The sequence below is a fragment of the Hemicordylus capensis genome, chromosome 2 (assembly GCF_027244095.1).
Source record: "Hemicordylus capensis ecotype Gifberg chromosome 2, rHemCap1.1.pri, whole genome shotgun sequence".
Lineage (NCBI taxonomy): Eukaryota > Metazoa > Chordata > Lepidosauria > Squamata > Cordylidae > Hemicordylus > Hemicordylus capensis.
Window position 1 is genome coordinate 303,286,747 of NC_069658.1, and position 24,733 is coordinate 303,311,479.

A 24,733-nucleotide genomic window follows, 5' to 3' on the forward strand; every position below is an offset into this window, starting at 1 on the left:
TTGTAATACATACATTGTTTATACAGTCTCCCCTGTATATTCCATTCCTATAGGCTTGGGCAACTTTCACTCCCCCCCCCTCACTGCAATAGCCCAATATTCCCAGATATTGTTATCCTCTCCTCCATTTGTCTCACCCAGCCATCCCAGTGTTTCTTAACCCTTGTCTACAACCACTGCCTTTGTTCATACATTCAAGCCTCTCTGCAGCTTCTCCTCAGCAAAGCAGGGCAAAGGATGTACTCACTGGGGTGCCTGGTTCTCCTCTGACCCCAGTCCCATCGCCTGATCCAGGAGGACCCTAGAAAGACAGTCAACATAAGCTCTGAAACTCTGCAAAATCCCAGCCACAATTTTAGAATCAGATAGTCATACTTAGGAGCGGAAAGCATGTTCTGCAAACCAGTTCCAGGTGTGGCTATAGGGATCAAGAATATTTAACTCAGCACAATATTTATTGAGGGAACAGCCAGCCTGGAGAATGATCTGCTGATTAGATGGAATCAGGAGGATTATGCTTCTGTATAAATCACAGGTCTGTACTCATCATGAGATGGTCAAAGAAATGAGTAAGAGGTTAAAAGAGCTAAACACAAGTGTCCTGGCAAAAGGGAGGACTGGCAGAGGCAAGGTGGTGTTCTACAGATAAACCTGTTTGTACAGTGCTATAAAAGGCAGCAAAACAATTGCACAAAAGGCAAAAAACTGTAGGGGTACAGGATCCCTTTCAGCCTTAGAGTATAATTGTTCTATATTACAAATGGATCTCTCAGGATCAAGGGCAGAGCAGCCAGGCAAAAGAGAAGGATCACTTACTCGCTCACCTCCATCGCCCTTCTCTCCCTACAATACAAAAATATATATATGCACATATAAGCAAAAGTCTTCTACTCAATATTTTATTTATTTTATTTATAAACCGCCCTTCCAAAAATGACTCAAGTATGAACTCAATATGTTCAAGTGCCCCTGCCATCTAAATATAGAAGGCATAGTGCAATACACATCTAAAGGAGTGAGGTGTACACACACACACACACACACCCCATAGCATTTCAAAGGAAAGCCAAAAGCTAAGGTACAAAATAATCATAAGCCTTTGATTACTGAGAAGTCCACAATTAACCAAGCAGAGAGTACTTGAAGCATGTGATCTAGTTGGGAACTGTGTGTGTGTGTGTGTGTCCATGTCTGGTATGAAGAAAGTTCAATGAGCTTGTATGTGTGAGGGAAACATAGCTTGTCGGACCCAGAAAACTGGACATGAACACATGATGCAGGGACTATTGCATTGTCACTGAAGATGCTGGGATGTACCTTGCCGACTGCCTGCTGCAGCAGCAGCTGCTCAGGTATAGGATGGGAGAAATCTGGCCTGGCCACAGTACATGCAAAGAGGATCTAGGAGTCTTAACGGAACACAAATTGAACATGAGCCAATAGGGTGATGTAGCTACTAAAAAAAGCTATTGCTGCCACCATCCCCATACATTGTGGCTGGGGATGATGGGAGCTGTAGTTCAACAACAGCTGGAGTGCCAAAGGTTGCCTGCCCATGGAGCTAATGCAATTTTGGGCAGCATTAACCAAGGCATAGTGTCCAGATCACAAGAAACAACAGGTTTCACTCCATTCTTCAGGGGTTAGACTTCACTTGGCTGCAACACTGCACAAGACAATGTTGGCTTTTTTCAACCCACCGGTGCTGCCGCACACATGAAAGCCAGCCCTGGTGGTGTTGCAGAGGTGGGCACTTAAAATAACACACAGGCACTTCCACAGCACTACTTTCATTGGAAACAATGGACATAGCACAACTCAAGTGCCTGGGTGCAGTTTTAACTGCCCACCTCTGCAACATCGCCATTGCTGGCTTTCATGTGCACAGCACCCCCAGCAGGCTGGGAACACCAGTGTTGGCTTGTGCAACATGTCAGCCACTGTGACTAGTTGTGGTCACTTCATTTAAGAAGGACATTGATGAACTGAGCACAACAAAGATGGTGAGAGGTCTGGAAACCAACTCCTAGGAAAGTTGGGGGAGATGGGTATGTTTAGCCTGGAGAAGAAAAGACTAAGGGGAGAGAAGAGAGCTGTCTCCAAATATCTGAAGGGCAGGTATTAAGGCAGGACAAGAACCAATCAGTTGAAATGGCAAGGAAGCAGACTTAGGTTAGACATTAGGGAGAATTTCCTAACTGTAAGAGCTGTCCAATAGTGGAAACATCTGCCCTGTGCAGTGGGCGGCCTTGTGCAGAACTCTCCTTCTCCAGAGGTTTTCAAACACAGATTGGATGGCCGCCTGCCAGGATGGGATTAGGGGTGTGCAAGTTCTGGAGTCCCCCCCGGTCCGGCATGGGGGGACTGTTACTTTAAGCAGGGGGGGTGGTACTCCCCCCCCGCCGCTGCTCTTCCCCCTCCGGCGCTGGTCCTTTGAAAAATCTTCTTGGGGCAGCAGAGTTCTAGCGCTCGTCTCTTTAACCCTTTAGAAACAACGAAGGGGCCAGGGGCGGCAGGGAGGAACTCTGCCGCCCCAAGAAGATTTTTCAAAGGACCAGCGCTGGAGGGGGAAGAGCGGCGGCGGGGGGGGGGGGGAAGTACCACCCACCCCTGCTTAAAGTAACAGTCCCCCCGCCCTCCCGAACCTCCGGACCTCTGAACCGGTCCGGCGGTCTTTGGAATTATGCCCGGACCGAACCGTGCACACTCCTAGATGGGATGGCCGCCTGCCAGGATGCTGTAGCAGATTACTGCACTGAGCAGGGGGTGGACTAGAAGACCTCCAAGGACTCTTTGAACCCTTAACTCTAGGGGCGAGGCTAGGGGAGAGGGACTTGTGTTCACCCCTCTCTCCAGTGGCCACTCAGAGTGAGGAAGATAATGAAGAAAATAGGGAGGGGTGGCGCTGGAGGCCCCTCAGGAGCTGTGGGCCCCCTGTGTTCTTTGAACCCATCTGCTCAATTATAGCTACGCCCCTGCTTAACTCTATGATTGGAGAGTTCATTGGTGCGCCTCAAAATATTGCGGTTTGGTCTGCTTTTCTCCTGTTGTGCCAGTCCTGTGTACTTCAATAGTGACAGGGGCATTAGTTAAAGCAGGAGATGGAGGAGGAGAGCCATGCTGACCAAGCAAATGGCACGGGCCAAGTGCCAACCCAACAGAAAGCTGCATGGAGTGGGGGAGAGCAGGTAAGGACCTGCTCTCCTCTTTCTTAAAGCTCCCTCGCGTGCTTCTGCTCAAACTGTGTTTTGGGCACATCTATACCAAGTGGTCTCGTGGTGTCTCTCTCTCGTCTCTCTCTCTCTCTCTCTCTCTACACACACACACACACACACACACACACACACACACACACACACACACACACACTGCATTGTGATCAGAGAGAATGACCTGTCAGCATGAACTGCATCAGGTGCAACTGCAAAAGCACAATATAGTCTGAGGGAGGCAGGGGCATAGCAAGGTTGGAGTGGGCCCAGAGATAAGATTTTAAAATGCCCCCCCCCCAAGCTCAGCTCATGAAGTAAAGAAAACTTAAATGAGGCTGAATAGTGGTAACAAAAGGCATAGTAAAGAGTGTGTGTGTGTGTGTGTGTGTGTGTTTTAAAAACCATGTGCCACAATAGAGCATCATCCTAAATTATTTTTTAAAAGGTGTTGTAAATTGTGGCCGATGCAAGTCGTTTAATGGTACTAGAGAAAGACATGCTGTTCTGGTAGCTCCAGGTCTTAACACTCACATCAATTTTGGAGGATGAATACAACTGAAGGAAGCCCGGGCGGGTGCGTGGCTGGGGGAGTCAGTCATGTGACTTACCTCTGCCCCACCCCCCAGGCAGTGGGCCCCCAGACAACTGTCTCCCCTTGCCCTATTATAGTTACGTCCCTGGAGGAAGGAGAAAGTATACCTTGACAAACTCGCCAGCAGGTCCTGTTGGGCCAGCAGGTCCCACTGGCCCAGGAGGTCCAGGATCACCAAATGGTCCCCTGGGCCCAGAATTTCCAGGAGGTCCAGGGTTTCCCTTGGAGAGAGATATTCAGAAAGATAGTTAGGTCCATCTACCAGGACCAGAATGACTTTGGTATGCCTACTTAGCCAATGGTGTAGGTCTGCAGTTCAGCTGCAAGAGGGAGCAGCAGTGCCGAAACGGCTGCATGAGGCTACAAGAGTAGTGTGTACATGGCAGGAGGCACAATGCCTGAGGCACACATGAAGGGCAGTTCCTCATGCAGCACAACCACCCCTCCTCTTGTTCAGTGATCTCTCCTGCTTCCATGAGTACTCTTTCCCTTTTCTTTCCCTCCACTGCCCATGTCTTGCCTGTATGATATTACATACCGGGTTGCCAGGCTCCCCTTTCCGGCCAGGAAGTCCACCACCTCCGCCATCGATTGTTCCAGGCTCCCCCTGCCCAAGACAAGAGGCCAAAGGTCACGGCAACATATTACAGAGTTCAAGGATGAAGTCGGAGCCTGCCTCCGTTTCTCTGAGAAGAAGCATGGCCAGCTATTCTACAGCTCAACCAAACATACTATAGTGTAGAACAGCAGGAGTATCTCCACATCATTATTAAGACCAACCAAGAAGTCACAAAGTAGTAAGTATTCAAGGTCAGAGAACTCTTCTTCATGTGGTAGCCTTTAGCTTTGTAAAGGGGATTAATTTTACATAGTGCAGGACAGCAGTTCTACGAAAGATGCTCCAACAAGGGGTCACAGACATAATGCAGTTTGACCAGCACTTCCTGCTTCCAAGTGCTTGTGGCCATTTGGGTTGCAACCAATGTCACTTAAATATGGCAATGGTCCATTGATGTGGGGATCATGAGAGACTCCCCCATCCGTATAATGGTCCTGCCATCCAAATGGTCAATTTCAGATAAGAACAGAAAGTGCATACTGTGTGCTACTGTTTCCACTCTATCGCTCTCTGCTCCCAGCCATGACTCATCTTAATTCTTTTATCATATACAATGATCGATTGTAAGCATACAAGGCTGCGAACTCAGTGGTCTAGTTGGGAAGAGGGTGGAGAAACCTCTCCTAACTAATACTGGGAATATTCATTAGCACTTTTAATTTGGCAGTGCTGCTTGAAACAGTGCTTGGAGGAATTAGGGCTCACACAAGATAGGATTCTCACACATACTCGCACATGGGAGACCTCCTATGAACAGAAGCTTCTTAGTGAGCCCCTTGGGGGCAGAGATCTGTTCTTTTCTCCTGTTATAAAATGCATAGATACACACAGATTAATATCTATCGAATAGTTCTTGACTGATAACTCAAAGCAGTATTACTAATAATCACAGCTCTTAAAACGGCTCTCGGTTGTTATCGTGATTAATTTTAATTAGATTATTTAATCTCTTTCTAGTCAAAATGCTCAAAGACCTACCTGAGCAAGGGAGGTAATCTATCCACTTACCGGATCACCTTTCTGTCCCTTTGGCCCAAATGGGCCAATTGGTCCAAGCTCTCCCTGGAAGGAAAAGGTAAAAATAAGTAAAAGTCTCTCTAGCTGGCAATAGGGGATCAATGGGAATCAGACCTTGACTTACAGGATTTCCTCTGAGACCAGGAAGACCAATGTTGCCCTAGGAAAAAAGTAAACACAATAATGAGCAAGGCCTTTCCCCCCAGATAGGGATCACAACAATGGGGGTGACTGTGTAGTAGGGCAGCAAGGAGGGAAGATAAAGTACATAAGGCCACATTAAGTGCATACAGGCAAAGACCCAGACTTGTCAAAGCAGGCTAGCTACTGCTGGTTTTAAGATCATGAATGTAGTGGACAGAGTAGGATGAAGATAAATCTCTTAGCTAAGGACGAAGCCATGCATCCTTGGTTCAAACTGATGGATGAAGTTAACTGATGAGGCTATTTACACACACAGTCCAACCCAGGCTAGGGCAGCCCAGCCTGGATTGGGCTGCTTGTGTGGAGCACCACGATCAAGCCCGATCCTGGAGCTTCCGCCCCTGCTAGACCGTCTTTTAACCCTGGTGCTTAACAGGGGTTAGAGGGCACAATTTGAGATCATGTGTGTGCTTGGCCTACAGCGTTCAACTCATGGGGGAATCTGCCAACGCAACGCACTCATGGTCTGCCAATACACCGCATCTGCCAATACACCGCATGGTGTATTATGGGATACTTGGAGGCTGGGACTCGTTTCCCCAGCCTCCAGTGCTCCAAGCAGCATGGATCGTGTCGGCGTGCAATGGTGCACTGAAAAGGAGATCATCAATTATCTGGGAGTTGGAGAGTTGTGGAGGTAGGTTCATCCCTGTTATGGTCCTATGAACGACCTGAATATCTCAATGTAGCAAAGTAAAATGGGAAGTGGAGGTGCCACTGCATACAAATATAGATTGCAAAATGACAGAACAAAAGAGCACTACTTACTGGTTGGCCAGGAGGCCCAGGGTTACCAGGACGGCCAGGATTTCCTGGCAAGCCATTTGCTCCAGGGAGCCCCTGGAAGAAAAGGAAGACATGAAGAGCATATCTTTGAGGAGATGCATTTTTTCTCTGCCAGGCTTTACATTTCAGAATACAAACACACACATGAACGAACACCCACCCACAGGGTAGTAGGCAACAGTATCTTTAGAAAAATGGTCCTGTAACATTCAGCCATAGACAGACAAGACAGGCCTGGTCCAGGTATGTCTGTCACTTGACTATAGCTGGTCATTACTGATAGCTTACATGTGTGCTTGAACAATCTCAAATTAGTCAGCACAGTACTTTCCTATCATGCAATCTGAAGTTCCAAAACCACAACACCGTTCAAAGGCTGCAAGTGAAATCAGTAGTTAATGATAATCCTCCAAGCCCTAGTTTCCACTTTTGGAAGCCCTGCCTCTTGCCAGAGCACTGCATTAGCGGTGCATTTAGGGGTGTTAAACAGCGCTCTGAGAAAACCAGCTTGAATTTTTTTCTAATAGGGAAAAGTTGTTATAAGAGCCCAATTGGGCTCCATAGGTGAGCTGTGTCAGGGATTTAGCTATAAACAGCCTAATGGCCGCTGGGATAAACCCACCACCTTTAGTTCCAAAGTATGGCAGCAGAACTCCTTCAAGCAGGGTCAGCTACTGATAGAATATGGGCAGTCAACTTCACATTATATTGAAAAACCACCCCCCAAATACTTAAAACACTTCACCTGTTCAATTTTATGGCCGTCAACCTGTCAAGTGGGCAGCTCTTCTCTCCTACCTTGGTTAAGAGCAGGGTACAAAAGCTGGGCTACCTGCTTTGAGCAACCTGGCTTGGAGGGATTTTTGTGAGTTCACACAACTATGCAAACCAGGATGGAAGATCTCCCACCCTGATGTTGATGGTTGGGTGAACAGGCCTTGTATCTAGCCATACCAGAACAGACTGCAGATGTGGGCTCACATTATTGAATGCTTCTCCAAACATAAATAATCCCTACATATAGAAAACTAGCCTGTCAGAGGAAAAACTAGATTAGAACTCTTTTCTCTGTTGTGCTAGTTTTGTACATGCAGGGATTGTATGTATGTATCCATGCTATGGGGGAGCATTCAGTTATACAAGAGCCCACCATGAGTGAGAACTAGGCCATAAAAACATATCAGCAAAAGAGGCGTCAAAGTAGTCCCATTCTACACCAGTATAGTCCATGAAAGAATTATCTAGCCTTAAGCTATCCACATCAGATATTCAGCCACTCTCCACTTGGAAATGTTCAGTAAAAAAAGATCCCACAGCTTTCCAGGGTAGTGTTGTTCTCTCTTACAGCTGCCTCTAAGAGTCTTGAAAATTGCTGCTACCTTTTCCTTAATCTTTAGCCTTCTCTTCTATATTATAGATTCCAAACCATTTGTCTGCTGGAGATGTGACTCCATTACCACCTTAGTGAGAACTAAGTACAAGTGGTTTGTTGAGAGAGCTACTCCACAGAGTTAGTAACTACATTCATTCGTTCATTCATTCATTCATTCGATTTCTATACCGCCCTTCCAAAAATGACTCAGGGCAGTTAACACAGAGAAATAATAAATAAATGAGATTGATCCCTGTCCCCAAAGGGCTCACAATAAAAAAAGGAACATAAGATAGACACCAGCAATAGTCACTGGAGGTACTGTGTGGTACACAGTACTGTGTGGTGGGGTACTGTGTGGTGGTACTGTGTGGTGGGTACTGTGTGGTGGGGGCGGGCGGGCGGGTGGAATAGGGCCAGTTACTCTCCCCCTGCTAATTAAAGAGTATCACCATGTTAAAAGGTGCCTCTTTGCCAAGTTAGCAGGGGAGCACTTTAGATTCCCTCCCTGAGTAGAATAATTGTTGACTGGTGTTTCACTTTGGTGGATATTGTGAGTTAGCCTCCAATATCCAAAACAGTGGTGCAACAGCTGGTAACCTCCCGGCTTGACTATTGCAATGCGCTCTATGTGGGGCTGCCTTTGTACGTAGTTCGGAAACTTCAGTTAGTTCAGAATCACCAGATTTTCTAGATAGTCTAGATTGTCTAGATAGTTCAGAGACCAGATTGGTCTCTGGGGCAACCTGGAGAGACCATATTATGCCTGTTTTGAAAAGGTTACACTAGCTGCCGATATGTTTCTGGGCAAAATACAAAGTGCTGGTTATCACCTTTAAAGCCCTGAATGACTTGGGTCCGAGATATCTTAGAGAGTGCCTTCTTTTACATGATCCCCACCGCACATTAAGGTCACCTCCAGTTACCACCGGTTCGTTTGGTGGCGACTCAGAGGCGGGCCTTCTCTGTAGCTGCTCTCGGGCTGTGGAATGCACTCCCAGCAGAAATTTGCAATCTTAATTCCTTACTGACCTTCAAGAGAGCCCTTAAAACCCATCTGTTTGGCCTTTCAGGGTTTTTAATTAGTTTTAATTGTTTTACTGCTAACCTGGTTTTCAGGGTTTTAATTGTTCTGATAGTTTAATTGTTTTTTAAGATGTTTTAAATTGGTGTTCATATTTATATTTCTTTTTAAATTGTTATTGGTTTTTAATGGTTTCTGTTTTTTAACTGTAAACCGCCCTGAGCCATTTCAGAAGGGCAGTATAAAAATCGAATAAACAAACAAACAAACAAACAAACAAAATAGTTTTTATTTTATATTGATGCCACTGAAGAAGGCTGGAACAAGCTGAAATGTGTCTGGCAAAAGGAATGTGGTGATGCAGAGAATATAGAACTCACTTGGAGGTCTTTTGCCTTTTGCCCCTACAAAATGTGTCAATAGGCTCTGTTTGGTAAACACAGTGAATACTAGGGATGTGCACGAAATGGATTTTACATTCTGTTTTGAGCTCGAAATGAAATGTGAAATGGCCGAAATGTTCTATCAAAACAGTGGTGGAGCCAGCTGTTGCATAGGAACACACTTGAAACATTTCATGTGTTTCAGCCATTGGGAACAATGAGGAAATTCAAAATAGCCCATTGTTTGCCATGGGTGGCTCTTAGGGATACCAAAGTGGATTAGGTGGTAGGGCATGATGGGTGCTACCTACCCAACCCACAAAAGAAATGGGCAAGCAGGTGATTTTTAATTTTTTTGTAACCTTTTCCCAAAACCATCATAGGATCCTTTCCTATATGGGAAAAGGTTAAAGAGATTGTTTTAAATTACCCACATGCCCATTTCTTGTATGGGTTCGGTAGTGTCCCTAGGAGCTACCCATGGGGAACAATGGGGTGTTTTGAGTTTCCCCATTGTTCCCTATGGCTGGAACAAGCTGCACTCACAGAGTGCACTGCACACGGGTTTTGCATTGCAATTTGCAGTGCATTTTGCAACCCTGCCTTGAAAAATACTGCAGAAGCACACAGTAAAAGGCACTCTGTCCCTCCCAACACAGAACATACATTTCAAACACAGTTCAAAAATGGCCAAAAAAGAATCACTGACCCAGAATCCACTGCCAGCCACAGTGCCTGTGCTGCAGTAACATCACTGACACAAATTGCTCTCTTAACTAGAGCAACTTCAGCCACATTACGACTGAGTACACCTTGCAATGCAGATTGCAAAGCAGACCAGAGCAGTGAGTGAAACACAAGTTCGTTTCAAGGCCAGACATGGGAGCTCATCACAGCAATCACCAAGAAATATTACACACACACACACACAAAGCTGCCACTGTCCAGTTCTCACCACAACACTATCTCACAAACAAAACAAACCACAACTCAAGCAAAGCAGGCAGCCAAGTTCTGCCTTTGTCAATCTGAAATCCAGCAAAACCAGATAGTTATAGCAACAACAGCACAGCATATTATACTTGGAGCCTAGAAAAGAAAACCACAAAATCAAATCTTCCTTCCTCCTGTCCTGATGTATCCTTCTTCAAGAGAGGCACAGAATAAGGGGTCTCTCTCTGGCTCCAGGTTCCTTTGAATACATTTTGAATTTGCAATTCCCTCCTTTTGTGTTCCCCCTCCCTCCTTCCTTCCCCCAGCCAACGGGGGCACAGCTCCCCAAGACAACACTTGATCTGTATGATAACAATCCAACCAAGAAGCAAGGAGATTACAAACCAATCAGAAGACAGTATTAGAAAACCAATCAGCAAGGGAAAAATAGAACTCCCAAAATGGTGCTCAGAACATTGAAAAGTTTCAATTGAAATGAGGGTTGTTCGGCTTGAAACAGGCCCTTTTTAAAAAGGGTGTTCTTTTTCAAGCATGAAACACTCAAAATGGTCTGTTTCAAGTCAAAATGTTTTGCCACCAAAATGTTCTGAACATCCCTATTGAATACTATTTTCAACGTATTATATATCAAGACTTCTGAATAACTCTTTGGATATATATCAGTTTTTGAGAACAGAACTTAGTGTATCCAGTGTGCATACTAGATTCTATGATTGTATATTGAATGAGTTGCTGACTGCTTTTATTGGGTAATTTTTTAAAAAAACTCATATTAATATATATTTGTAATTTTATAAATCTATGTTCTTTTGGATTTTCTTTTGTTTATGGGTCACCCAAATGGTCCAAAAGGGTGAAGATTCATCCCATGTTCTTGGTTTCAGAGAAACAGATTGAGGTAATTTGCAGGAGGAGTGCTATATGTAATGGCTGCAATCCACAATATTATCCTATCAGTGGGTTAGATGCTCAAAATCTAAAATCTATGGCATTCAATGCATTACACTAGAGCATTACAGTCCAATCCTAACAGCATTTATTCAGGAGTATGTCCTCGCTGAATAAGCATACTATATCTATATTTAGGAATTCAACCATAGAGGGAAAAAGGATCAAGGATAATCTTGCTCACTCTTTACCTAAAGGGAGGACCTGCCATTCACCAGCCCTATAATGTACATAAAACAAATTACAACAAACATTAAAATATTAAAACAGTTTAAAACCACAGATGTGTCTTTAGAAACTTTTTAAAAGTGGTCAGAGATGGGGAAGCTATTTCAACAGGGAGCACATTCCAGAGTCTCAAGGTGGCAACAGAGAAGGCCCATCCCTGAGTAGACACCAGATGAGCTGATGGCAATTGCAGATGGACCTCTCTGAATGATCTCAATGGGTGATGGGGCTCATAGTGAAGAAGACATTCTCTTGAATATATTGAAGGGAAAGACAGAACACTTCCAGGGTCTCATCACCTTCCAGGAAAATACTCCATCAGTAGAATCATCATACAACCAAACTCAAGGGATTCTCTATACTATGATGCAAACTAGAAATTAGTTTTGTGAAAGAACAAAGAGGGCGTCATACAGGGTGGATTTGATTTAAATCACGATTTAAATCACTAGCAGGGTGGATAAAAATAAAAAAAATCCAATTTAAATCAAAAAAATCCGATTTAAATAAAAAAAATCAGATTTTTTTTATTTAAATTGGATTTTTTTGATTTAAATTGGATTTTTTTTTATTTTTATCCACCCTGCTAGTGATTTAAATCGTGATTTAAATCAGTTTGATTTAAATCAAATCCACCCTGGCGTCATATCTTTACAGTGATATCTCCATAACTCTCAGTGCTCTGTTCTCTCTTCAATAAAATATCCAGATGACATAAAATACTGGGAGTACGCACCCTGTCTCCCTTCTCACCCGACCGCTCAATGACTTCGCCTGGTGAGCCCCGAGGCCCCACGGGGCCTGGAGGGCCTGGGATCCCATTGAGTCCCTGAAGAAGAAGAAATAAGGAGAGAAATGTTACTGTTTGCTTTATTGTTTTGTACCAGCTTCCACTTCCTTCTTCTCCCTAGCTGACCTTTCTATACCTGATGGAACATTCCATGAAGAGAAAGGAGGGCAATTCACAGTGATGAGGAATTTAAAGGGGGTTGGACAGGATGGTAAAAATAGCTTGGCCAGGTTCCAACACAGCATTGGCTTTGGATAGCATCAGTTCTTGTGAGAAAAGTTAATTTGCCACTCATCATCCAATGGATGCAGGGCCTTACTGGTGCCAACAAAACTTCAGAGCGTTGAGGGACTCTGCTAAGAAAATATATACAGAAATCTGGAGGAGAGTTCACTGGATATATTTCCTTAGCTAAGTCCCTCAAAGCGCTCAAGTTTCGTTGGCACCAATAAACATCCATTGTGTGATGAGTAGCAAATTAACTTCTCTCACAAGCACTCTTTACACCACCAGGATTCAAAAGAGGATGTGCTTTGAAGAACTTCATATAACCGCAGGAGCCTTGTTCAGGTGTTTTGTAAACTGAGGACACTATACTCACCTCCAGGGTCCCTGAAAACATGCTTCAAAGTCACTTCTGCAGAGACAAACGCTGGACTTGTAGACGAGAGATCCTCCCTGTAATGTGAATGTTGGGGTGCCCAGGTGCTCTGATCACAGGAAGAATCTCTCCATGAGTACAGTGTTTGCTTCTGTACACAAATGCTATAAGCATGAAGAGAGGGGGATGGGGTTTTCATGCACATCATATTAGTGGTGGGGCTTTTAAGCATGTTCTTGGGGATTCTGTAAGTGTGGCCCCAGTTTCCATCATGCCTGGCAGGCCTAGGCCTATGACAATATAAAAAGTGCTGAAGCATATTGTAGAGTTGCGAGTATTTATCCTGCCAGTGCTACACACCAAAAGCTGTTGCTGCGGACTGCCAGACATTGCTGAACCACTAATTTTCAAAGAGCATGTGGCAACAAAACTAACTCCCTGTTTAAAGTTTGGAGTCTTCACCCATATTAATTAGGGTGAATCTTCTAGTTTAAGACATTGATCATTCTGTGCAGGAGTTACTTTCTATATCTGATTACAGCAGAAAATGGGTTGGGGCAACTCTACACAAATTTCCCTTTGTCGGCATGTAATGGTGTGTAATGATCTGGAAAAACTTTGTGATTACACCAATCTGCCTACCATGCAGGGAGCAGTTGCCCCATCTGACTAGGGACTGTTTGGGGCTGCCCTGTGTTGGCACTAGTCAGCTAACTCAAAATGCCATCTGGTTTCTCCTGGGGCAGTAGGGAACATGGTGAGGGAACATGAGTAGCCCAGAGGTGTCTTGGAAGCTAGTTATTATTGTCACAAGCCCAGTCTCTGGAATATCCTGAGCAGGGGATGAGGTGGGGAAGCCTCCAGAGTAGTGGACCCCAGAGGGATTAGACAAAGTTCCCCTTTCACAGCTGGATGCCTTGCCCTCAGATTCAGCAGGATCCTTGGAGGACCAGCCCACTGCAGCGGAGGCTCCCCTGATGCCATTGGAGCCAAAATCTACAAAAACATGCCCTTTAAGCATGCCAGATCCTGCCAGGAAGCAGGGTGGGCTGGTGGGGCCAAAGTCATCTACTGATAGGAGACCTGCTTAAGGCTTCAGTCAGCTACAGGGCCTTGCTGAAGCAACATCAGCTCTACTTGTAATAGATGATCTTCACACAGCTCTGTAGTGCTCTGTCCTAGTCCAGAATCTAATCCTGGATGCTATCCAGGGTCCTGATTCCTTGCTCATCTCCCTGCCTGGGTGGAGACCATACCCTCTCAGCTGGATTCCAACCCTAGGATTCCAGACACTGGCCTGGAATATAATAATTATTTTGCAAAAACAACTACTTATCATAACACACTATCTACAATGGTTCCAAACCTTTAAACCCACACCCCACCCACTAAGATGATTGTCAATGACAGTCCACAAACCAGCTGGAAATAAAGCAAAGAAATAGCTGAGTTATTCCCAAGCTCACAAATGACCTGACTGTAAGTAGGAGCAATAACCATTTGTAGATACAGCTAGCGATGCTGCTAGAAAGTCCAAAAACTCTCTAGCAAATAAAAAACTCTGACAAATCTGCAGAGCCCTTGGGGCAGAATCAACTCTCTCTCGGTTCACACAATTGAAGAACCCAAAAATAACAGCAGATATTACCGGCTCTCCAGGAGGACCAGGAATTCCCATCCGTCCTTTTCGTCCCTGCAAAAATGACCAGAGATATTGATGTCCATTTCCCAAGAGACAACCCACTTTGGCCCCTAAGAGTCCCACAAGTATTCTCAGGTGATACTCACAATCTCACCAGGCTCCCCTCTCTCACCCTGCAGGAAAAGGAGAAAAAGGGGTAATTTGAGAGTTTGATTTGCAAACAGCCAGTCACCCCAAGCATTTCCCTCCCCTGGGTAACTCTGGGAAATTTATTGGCAAAAGCTTTCTAAATGCCTTTCATAGACAGCTTTGGGAGTTGTCAACAGCAGCAGGGGAAAACAGTTCTGAGTCAATACAGAAAGGCTTGATAAGGCCTTCCAAAGCCCCTCCCTCTCCCCTCTGGTCTTGTCATCTAGGATACTGTGTGGTCACATGAGGTATTATGACACCACTGCTTAGAAGGGCTCTCCCTCATCATGGAACCTCAATGGTCTGTCTTTTCCAAGGGAATGCAACCCACTTTCATGTCCAGCAGCCTATAGGTTTCTGAGCACTTGTTAGAAAAAAAAGGTTACCAGACTCAAGAGGGCAGGATCAACCCTCCCACAAACCGTTGTCATATCTCCTGTTGGCTCAAAGTGGTTCTTACTTAGTAAGAACCCTGAAGGTTGCTTCCAGTGTCTGAAATGCAAGTCTGAAATATAGGTCTAGAAAAACTCCCACCAAGGTTCTGCCAATCCCCACATTAGTAAGATGGACTCTTGCAACCATTATCTGGCCACACATTTTCAGAACCTAGTAGGGAAAAGTAATGTTGGAAGCAGCCTTAACAAATGCAGGAATTCTCCCTCACAATTGCCCAATTTCCTGTGCCTTTCTCCATGTTTTTGAAAATGTTTCTCGGTGCCTGGACCTGAAGAGTTCTTCCTCCCTCTCTTTGCTACCTGAGGAAAAAGTGCTTGTTTATTAGATAAGCCATGTGTTCTGCCTTAGGCTTGTACCAGTACTAAAGACTCACCTTGGGACACTGCACTGTACAGGGCTCTGGTCTTGGCTGAGAGAGTGAGAGAGACAGAGGCAAAAATGTGGTTAATGTTAAAACAGTGTCAGGACCTGCCTGTACCCAGGCCCTGAAACAGAAGAGACCTCCTCAAAAGAGGAGGGACAGGGACCCACTGTTGGCCCTGGCACAGACAGGGACCAAGGGGAGACAATTGCTCCTGAGAACAACCCCAAACTGCCACTCCTGATGCTGCCACAGCTGCAGAGGCTGTGGTACTGAGGGGCCCCCGACTAGATTCCCATACCCCAGCTCCAGCTCCTCTACCATCATCCCAGGAGCCCAGGTTGAAGTCCAAAGCTAAAGATGCAGCATTCATTGGCAGCCAAGGCCTCCCTTGGCTACCAATAGCCACTATAGCTTGGATGGTCTTAAAAGGGGCTTAAACAAATTCATGGAGGACAGGTCTATCCATGGCTACTAGTCCGGTGGCTATAGGCCACCTCCAGTCTTAGAGGCAAGATGCCTCTAAATACCAGTTGCAGGGTAGCAACAGCAAGAGAGAAGGCATGCCCTCGCCTCTTGCCTGTGGGCTTCTCAGAGGCATCTGGTGGGCCACTACGTGAAACAGGATGCTGGACTAAATTGGCCTTGGGCCTGATCCAGCAGTGCTGTTCTTATGTTCCCTGTTCATCAGCCCTACCCGGGTGGGGGAAAGGAGGGAGCAGTCACTAATCACGGCCCTGCTGAGGCTCCAGAAAGGCTGCTGGGCCCACTATCAAACCTTTCAGTCTCGCCCTGTTAGCCACTGATGCAGCATCTCCATAAGGATCTCTCTGTAAGCTCAGCCTCTCCAGGGCAGCATTGTCCTCTGATCCAGGTTTCCTTAAATCTGCCCTAGCTGCTTAGACCCTGCCAGACCACGCCCCCACCTCACTGGCAAATAGGACAGTGCTTAGGAAATGATAGGCAGTCCCTCTCCCCTAGTTCAAGAGCCATGCCCTGGGCACCTTACCTCATCTGGAACAGGCTCCCTGCAGAGGGCATTGGCAAGCCCCTCCTCCACCTCTGACAGGCTGCTTGAGTCTCTCACAAAGAACACGCTGCGTGGGTCTTCATTAGTTACCAAACGGCGCAGCTGCTCGCGATCAGCCCCATTCATGCCGACTGCCAGCACCTGGATGCCTGCCAAGAACAGAGAAGTGAAGGCAAAGGAGCAGCCGGATCATGCTGACCATTCCATGGGCATGGATTGTACAGTTCAGCAGAAGAGATGGGGCCCCGGCAGCCCAGCCAACTGCTCCAAAGAAAGGGGAGTGACAGCCAGAGCCACTCAAACTATAGCAACGCAAGCAAAACAGTCAGTAAGAGTGGTTGGACTGTGCACTAGCTCACTAGTAGTGCTCATGGTCCACTGAATACCATGGTGTGCATTAAGAGCATGGTCACATGGGGGCTTCCTTCTGCTCCACTCCTAGTTTGGTGCTTTAATGCCATACGAGTAGTTCAGGAGAAATTCCTTCCTGACGTGGGCATGATGTGGTACAAGAGAACTCCTTGATGAAATTGCTCTTTGGCACCTGAGTACAGTGTGGCCTGTCCTGGCCCAGCCTTGCTACAGTCAAGGATGGGAGCCACAAGTTCCATCAAGGGAAAGTGGGCTTGGGAGGTCTGGATGAACTCAACAAATGCATCTGATTTTTTTTTGGTGGGGGGGCAGGAGCATCCAAGTGGGCATACAGAACCAAACTGGACTTTGCAAGGACACCATGGAATTCTCAACCTAGCACTTCCCTTACAATGTAGAGGTTGGGAGGTATTTGCAGGAGAGAATAGGTGGATGGGAGTGGCATGTTCAACCATGGCCAGCCATTCTCCCCTGAAAATGAGCCCCTTGAAGTTTTTACAGGTCCCACCCCATCAAACTCCAAAAGTAAATCCAGTTGGTGAGGAAATGGCCTCAAGCGTTTGCAGAGAAGAAACAATAGGTGAAAAAGTGGTTCAGCAAAAATGGTTAAGTACTTCACCCCTGCATTTTCCACCGTGTCAACAAATGTAGGGTTGGACCAAGCATTTGCTAACATGCCAAAAGCAGCCCTTGTTCACTGGGGAAAGAACCCAGTGTATTAAATACATACACTGTATTTAGTTAAACATAATCCTCTACAAATCTGTGCCTACAGTGGTCAAAGTCTTCAGAAATTGGCTGTACCACTCTAGGAAGACCCTCTACATCCTTGGAGAATTATGTGTTGTACAGTAACAGTGAGTACCCTTCTCTATCCTCTAGTATTTTCCCATGCCAAACTCCAAGGACCTGCATCTCACCTGCTGCTTTGATCTCCCTGGCTGGGCCAATCGCATCATCAGCAGAGGGACCATCAGCCAGTATCACCAGGGTTCCTGGTACACCTGGCCTACGTCCTGCACTGGGACTCAGCATATAAGTCCTGGCAAGGTTAATGGCAGCTCCTGCAGAACACAAAGAGAAGGACAGGTACTGTGAAGTTTTCGATCCAGGAAGCTCTTCTTTAATAATCCAGTGTTGATGTCTTTGCTGCTTTAATCTTAAATTGTCTTTCTAATTCTATAAAGACCTGGTCTGCTCCCAAGAAAACAGAAAATATGAAGTATACATAGCTAAGACAATGCCAGCGAAACTGTCCTGTTTAACACGAGGGCAGGAACTGCCTATCCAATAATAGGAAAGGCTCAATAATTTTGGATCTGTCAGGTGCTCCTGCCAAGGTGGCAGGAATGCTACATGCTGTGTACACTGTGCCCTGCTTACATAAATTCAACTGCTACGGCCACTAAACTCTCCCTCCTCTGTATCATAATCTCCTCCAGATATTTTCCCTTGGCTGTGGACCTGACCTTCACAGATATACACCCACACAAGACAACACACAATGAAGACACTGTCAAGACAGGTGTTGGAGCAACAGCAGTGGCCACCTTTGTGACCTCACACTACTCATTTCAGGCCTTAAGATAGCACATGACTAACCAACCCAGGATTTCAGGGGCAACAAGGCTCCCTCCCTTCCTGCCCACTTCCCCTCTCCCCATTCTTCTGGGTTCTCAGAGAAAGAGCCCACCAACTCCCCAATGGAACTTGCACCCCACCTTGCTCAGTGTCCCCTCCTTACCCATAGCATTGCCACTAGGCTCCTCGTAGCGCAGTGAGCGGATAAACTGCAGGACGGTCGCTAGGTCACTGGAGCGGTTGAACAGGAGCACCGGGAAGCTACGGTAGCTGTAAACCACAATGCCCACCTAGAGGCGGGATGGGGGCATGGGGGGAGAGAGACAGAGCAAGTAAGAAACCCTGAAGAGGAGGCTACAGCAAAGGGTACACTTCAGCCATGACAGGAAAGATTTGAGGAAAATATACTATCTTGATACCAGAGGGAAACTCAGGCGTACTTCATCCTCCCCCATCAGCACAGGGTGCAAAGGCCTGATTTGCATATGCAAAAAACCATACAGGGAGCCATGGAGGCTGCTCCATATGACAAGCCACTCCCCATGCTGCTTCACCCATTTTCACCTCACAAACCACAGAAAATGAGGTTTTGCAGTGGTAGGCTGAAGATCATCGGAACTGCAGCGGGAACCACTTGCCATGTGGAACAGCCTCCATGCAGGCCATTCACGCAGCACCTGTGAAGGAAGCCAGGAATCCTGGTTCCAAGCAAGAGCCTTATGTAGCTTGTTACCTGGGTGGCCCCAGGACCCAGCTGGCCCAGTGAAGACACAGTGTTGGAGAGGAAGCTTCGTACAGCCTCTGCATTGTAGGCACTGTCTCGAGTTGCGTGTATGAGGAAGAGTACATCACTGCGGGCCTCTCGGCAGACTGCAAAAGAAAAGGCTTCAGAATTATTATTATTTATATAGCACTTCACAGCAAACAGTTCTCAAAGAGGTTTACATAGCAAAAGAAAATAGAAGACAATCCCCTGTCTTAACAGGGCTCACAAACTAAAAAGAAACACCAGGGAGACACCAGCAACAGCCTCTGGAAAATGCTATGCTGGGCTGAATAAAGACAGTTGGCCAAAATGTAATGAGTAGGGAAAGGAGACACATCGGAGGAGGAAGCATAAACCCAAGACCTCCCCTTCACCCATCCTCAAACACACAAAGAAGAGATGAGAAATTCAAGAGAAAATCCTCTGTCCTCACTTCTAACCCCTCTGCTCAAATGGTTTCAGTTCAGGGTTTGGTTCTACAGTAGGCAAAAGTCCAGCAGAAAGAGCCCAATCAAAACTAATCTAATTTAGCTCCACAGTCTCCTTGGCAACAAGTTAGGAAAGGAAAGAAGAAACAGATTCAGCCCAGCCATGCAGTGTACTCCATGCCCTGGGCAGCTGATGCAGAAGACCAGCCATGAAGGTGTCAAACAAATAGAAACTTTCCTTATGGGTGATAGGCAGAGATTCTGGGCACTAAAGAGGAGAAGTCTGATAGATCTCTTCCAAAAGCAGAATCTCACCTGTGCGGTCAGTAACAGAAGCTTCAGCACCTTTGGTGCTTCCAAACAGCGGCTGGATAATGAAGGTGTATCTCTCACCCAGTCGCAGCCCCGACACTTTGTATGATGTTGCCAGAGCAGGCAGTGTTCTTTGTGCGTCTTCGCCATCTGAAGCAAAAGAGGAACACATGGGGTGTCAACACAGGCAATTTCACAGAGGGACAGCCTGAATGTGGACACAATAGCCCACTAGTTGCCAGGACTTGAGTCTGCAATTAATTAGGAACTGGTGATCTGAGCAATGTCATGTGGGGATTCAGCTTGTGCAGCATTACCCATCGCTGATCAAAAGATCAAACCACAGGGGATCTAGTTATGACAGTCAAGGAAGCCTTTTGCACTAATAGGTCAAAACAGGCCAGGTGACACTCTCTGATCCTTATAAAAGCTTCCAAGTCAGGTTTGCTTGCTGGCCTGAGCAACAACAAGGAGATCTGCTCCTTCTAACAGCAGACTGACTTGCCTTGCCTTCAGCTGTACAGGGGCTGTTACTAGGATGCCCCATCAACATTCCTTTCCCAAAATCTCCAATGTGCCAGCTTGGTCCTCTGTCTTTCTGTAAGGCCATTACCTCTTGGAGATTTCCATGTGAGGAGATAGCTAGTGGCTCCAGGAACTGGAGTCCAGGTCAAAGTCACTGAATCCTTTTGAGTCTCTGCCACCCGGAAGTTGGTCACACGGCCCACAGCTGCTGGAAAAAGAAATGCCACAGGTAAGACAGATGCTTGAGGCTGAAGGGCAAGCTCCTCCTGAAGACAGCTAAGACCTTGGCCTACTTAAGATGTAACAGGAAACCAGAGGTCCCTTTGCCTCCAGTTTCCTAACCCAGATGTCCGAATTAGGAAAAATTGAGTTTGCGGGGGAAAGCAACCCACAGTTTCTCCCACCAAACTCCGCTCTGAACCTTCAGCCGCTACAAACTCCATTTCTCCAGTGTCAGCCTTACATCTGAATGCCAGCATCACAGTTTGAGCCTCACGGAACCAGAATTGAGGGAGGAAGCTCCTCCCTCACTCTGGCCTGATTGGCTGTGAGGGCTGTGCTTCAGGAAAGAAGGAAGCCCACACAGTTAGCTCCCCTGCCTCTCTGCAGTCTTGCTGATTACAGAGAGGCAACCCTCCTGCAAGGCTGAACGCAGACAGGAGAGTGGAGGGAGGGAGGGCACAGAACCATGGGTCCATTGGATCTGTGATTCTGTGTTACGTCTGAGCCAGGCCTTCATATGCCTGACCACTGACTGTCGTTATAGCACTACCAATTTGTCCTCCCCAGTGCCATTAACTCACTGGGCGAATGTTTATCTGCCCAAACACAACTGTAGGTATTAGCAGTAACTGCAGTGACTATATCCAAGAAAGGGAGTTTTCATCACAAATATATTTGCATACTGGGGCAATGTGGGGAGCGACGAAAAAAGCACCACATATACAGCTGGATGCTACTGCTTGAGCATTATACTAGCAATAAAGAAAAAGTGAAAAATAATACATTTTGTAGTATATTGCAGTATATCTATTTTAATTCAGATGTTCTGATGGTAAGATTAATATTTTGAATGATGTTCTTACTGCTTATTGATTCTCTACCTCATTTTAGTAACTTGAAAGAATATAACATGCTTATGAATCCATATTTCTATTAATCGTAGCAGTATTTGTCTAATTCAATACATGGGATTATTTTGTGGATCATACCTGTACAATATAATCTGAAAAATCAAAAAACAACATTTAAATGAATGTGAATTAATAAACACTGATGTAAAAGTGAAAATACTACTCTCATTTTTTAGAAGTGGAGCAGGAAACAGCAAGGAAAATTAAACACTAGCAAGGGAGCAGATGCAACACTAATGCATACCTATATCTCTGGTGTCATCATACAAGCATCTTACTGTTGGTGAAACTATAATATAAATGCTCTAACCTATTTCTTTAGAGGTAAATATACATTCAAAAAAGTGGGGCGGAGCGGGAGAGTCCACTAATCATATTTTATAATGTACTAGTTAATTTTGGCCCGTTGAACAACGGGCCCTAGTAACGGCTCTCCTGTCCCCCCGCTGCCATTCCCCCTCCCCCCCCATTAAGGGCCAAATCGGCCCAGCCACTTGCCCCCGCAGCTTCCGCCGCCGACCAACCGCCCGCCCACCCAGCTGCCGATACCTCCTTACTGCCGGCACACATCCTCCGCTTGATCCGCTGCTCAATTAACAGAAGGAGAGAGGTGCTCGCATGCAGAGCTCCACTCTCTTTAAAGTCTCTTTCCGAACTGGCGGTTTGGGCGGCAAGGACGCAAAGCGCCAGTTCGGGAAGAGACTTTAAAGAGAGTGGAGCTCTGCATGCGAGCACCTCTCTCCTTCTGTTAATTGAGCAGCGGATCAAGCGGAGGACGTGTGCCGGCAGTAAGGAGGTATCGGCAGCTGGGTGGGCGGGCGGTTGGTCAGCGGCGGAAGCTGCGGGGGCAAGTGGCTGGGCCGATTTGGCCCTTAATGGGGGGGGTCAGCTGGGAGGGAGGGTCGGCGGCGTCGGCTGCGGGTGCCTTTTAAAAAATATTTAAGTGGCCTCCGCCCCCGGCCTCCGTCTCTTTTGGCCGAGGCAGCGGCTCTGCCGCTGCCTCGCCCAGTTTACCCCGGCGCCGGTTTTCCGGCTTCTTCGGGGCGGACGCTTCTGGCCGCCCAAGATGGCTGCCGGGTACCGGCGAGCGTGTTTCCCTTGCCCTGTTCTGCGCCTGCGCAAAGCGCAGGCGCGGAACAGGGAAGGGAGGCACGGACACACGCTTGGTGTCCGTCCACGGACGGACACCAAGCGTTTTATTAGAGAGGATATGGATCCTGGGAAGCAAAAGCATGAAAACCAAACTGGGGCTTTTAGTTAGGGGTCTGCAACGAATAGGGCTGGTTCGACAGCTTGACTGCAAACCGAACTGGCCTCCAGGAAAGGCAGTTCAGTCCGCCAGTCAAATTTTGGACCATTGTGGACCAGTTCAACCTGGCCTGAAGGGCTATGCTTGTAAAGGGGAATCTGGCGATGGTTCCCCTTTATGAGCAAAGGAGAATCCTGCCTTTAAAAGGCTTCTTAGAGTAGCGGGGGGGGGGGAGCAAGAAGTTACCTTTAAAAGTAGGTGCTTACTGAGCTGGCTGTGGTAGCAGCTCCTGGAAACCCTGGCACTCTTCTCATGACCTCTACACATCCATTGAGGCCGGAACCATGCCAGTGTCATGCAGGTGGGCTGCTGAGGGGAGCGCCAGGTATTCCAGGAGCTGCCACCACTGGCAGGTCGGTAAACACCTACTTTTAAAAGGTGCCCTCTCGCCAACCCCAGCCGCCCTTAGAAGACTTTTAAAGGCAGGATTCCCCTTTGCTGGTAAAGAGGAATCCTCACTAGATTCCCCCTTACAAGCATAGCCCCTCAGACCATCGGACCAGTTTGAGCAAGTTCAATCGAATGGATTGTACCCACCAGTTGGTTCGACCGAATCAGTTCACGGACTGATGGTTTGGTTTGAATTCAAACCAAACCTCAAAAATTGGTCCGTTCACACCCCTACTTTTAGTTCCAAGGAAATGTAGTTCAGTGACTTCACTAGGAGATGACTCCTTTTCCTCCAACAGAACTTAGACACCAGTAAAGCTATCCTACAGACAAAACAGTAAAAATACAGGTTTGTTCAGCCTCTCATTAGGCTCTAGTTCATAAACGGAAATGGAAATTCTCCAACTGAACAGCTGATTCCTAGAGTCTCAGATTGCCCTTGATCTCAGTCTTTGGGGTCACAGGACCACCTTTGCAGAACATGGGGGCAGGTGTCAAGTTACCAGTGTTGGCGACAATGGTCAGGGGGTCACTCTCCTGGTTGCCTGCCAGGCTGGTGATGCGGATTTCATAGCGCTGTCCTGGCTGCAGATCTTCAATGTCATAAGTGTTGACGTTGGCTGGCAATAGCTGGCTTCTCCCTTGTCCACCTGTCCCACGTGAGAGAGGCAGTTAATGTCCTGTGTGCTCAGTGGCAATGAGAGGAGGAGGAGGAGGAATAGGCAGGATGGGAAGTACTTACCATCTGCTGCCCGCCAGGTGAGTCGATAGCCTGTGCTACCTGGCACTGGGCTCCAGGCTAGTCGGATACGCTTTTCTGATGAGTCAATCACACGCAGATTCCTAACTGCTTGGGCTTGGACAGTTGCTGAAAGGAAGGGTGGGAGGGTTAGCAGAGGAAGGGAACTTAGAAGTTCAATGTGGATGGCACTATGCCTCTATCCACTTAACGTATACACTGTCCTATTAGCATAGCTTTGATGGCAGCTAACAGCAATTAAATAATAATACAAATACAAATGACTGTGTATGACGGTTATGCAGTTTTAGTGAGGGGGATGAAGTTTGCTGATGGGAATCAAGAAGATGCCTAGATTCATCCGGTGGGATGGTTTGAAGACTAGTAATGCAGGTTAAAAATAGATAACTAAGTCCTTTTGTTTGCAAACTGTGACAGCACATCCATGGATGAGCATTTCCAAAGAGTCAGAAGCACCTTGTGCAAACCACATCCATGCTTCCAGAGCCCAGCTGAGGAGGATTTGACTGTTGCTGTAGCATTTCACTTCATTATAAATGGTTTTAGATCATTCTAATTTATTTTGCTGTGGATTGTTTTATGGTTCGTAAGCTGCCTTGATTATATAGATTTTTTTTTTTAAGAGAATGGTGGGGCAGAAATGTCAGAATACTTACATATGACACATCCAGACCATTGCCCAATTGAGGATGTCAGGCCTCGCATAGTGAGAGGGAAGGATGACTTTTGCACAGCGCAGGGCTAGGAAG

At 46.6% G+C, this 24,733-nt stretch overlaps 1 protein-coding gene across 10 annotated transcripts in view; it reads right to left on the reverse strand.

Annotated features, from left to right (window-relative positions):
- COL7A1 (collagen type VII alpha 1 chain) overlaps positions 1 to 24,733 on the reverse strand; it is a 216,234-nt gene that overhangs the window by 150,024 nt on the left and 41,477 nt on the right. For 9 of the 10 annotated variants that reach the window (XR_008316932.1, XR_008316931.1, XM_053299562.1 and 6 more), the window contains 19 exons: positions 23,967 to 24,092; positions 23,728 to 23,874; positions 20,481 to 20,600; positions 19,871 to 20,017; positions 19,095 to 19,231; positions 18,525 to 18,651; positions 17,701 to 17,844; positions 16,388 to 16,557; positions 15,391 to 15,426; positions 14,519 to 14,545; positions 14,379 to 14,423; positions 12,076 to 12,168; positions 6,413 to 6,484; positions 5,565 to 5,600; positions 5,432 to 5,485; positions 4,343 to 4,411; positions 3,912 to 4,025; positions 817 to 843; positions 248 to 301 (listed from right to left, as the gene is read on the reverse strand). Coding sequence is in view for 8 of the 10 variants with exons in the window: in XM_053299562.1 (XP_053155537.1) it covers positions 248 to 301; positions 817 to 843; positions 3,912 to 4,025; positions 4,343 to 4,411; positions 5,432 to 5,485; positions 5,565 to 5,600; positions 6,413 to 6,484; positions 12,076 to 12,168; positions 14,379 to 14,423; positions 14,519 to 14,545; positions 15,391 to 15,426; positions 16,388 to 16,557; positions 17,701 to 17,844; positions 18,525 to 18,651; positions 19,095 to 19,231; positions 19,871 to 20,017; positions 20,481 to 20,600; positions 23,728 to 23,874; positions 23,967 to 24,092 (1,745 nt within the window). In the remaining 2 variants the exon portion in view is untranslated. The remainder of the gene's footprint in view (positions 1 to 247; positions 302 to 816; positions 844 to 3,911; positions 4,026 to 4,342; positions 4,412 to 5,431; positions 5,486 to 5,564; positions 5,601 to 6,412; positions 6,485 to 12,075; positions 12,169 to 14,378; positions 14,424 to 14,518; positions 14,546 to 15,390; positions 15,427 to 16,387; positions 16,558 to 17,700; positions 17,845 to 18,524; positions 18,652 to 19,094; positions 19,232 to 19,870; positions 20,018 to 20,480; positions 20,601 to 23,727; positions 23,875 to 23,966; positions 24,093 to 24,733) is intronic. The other variant, XM_053299561.1, reaches the window with a different exon arrangement.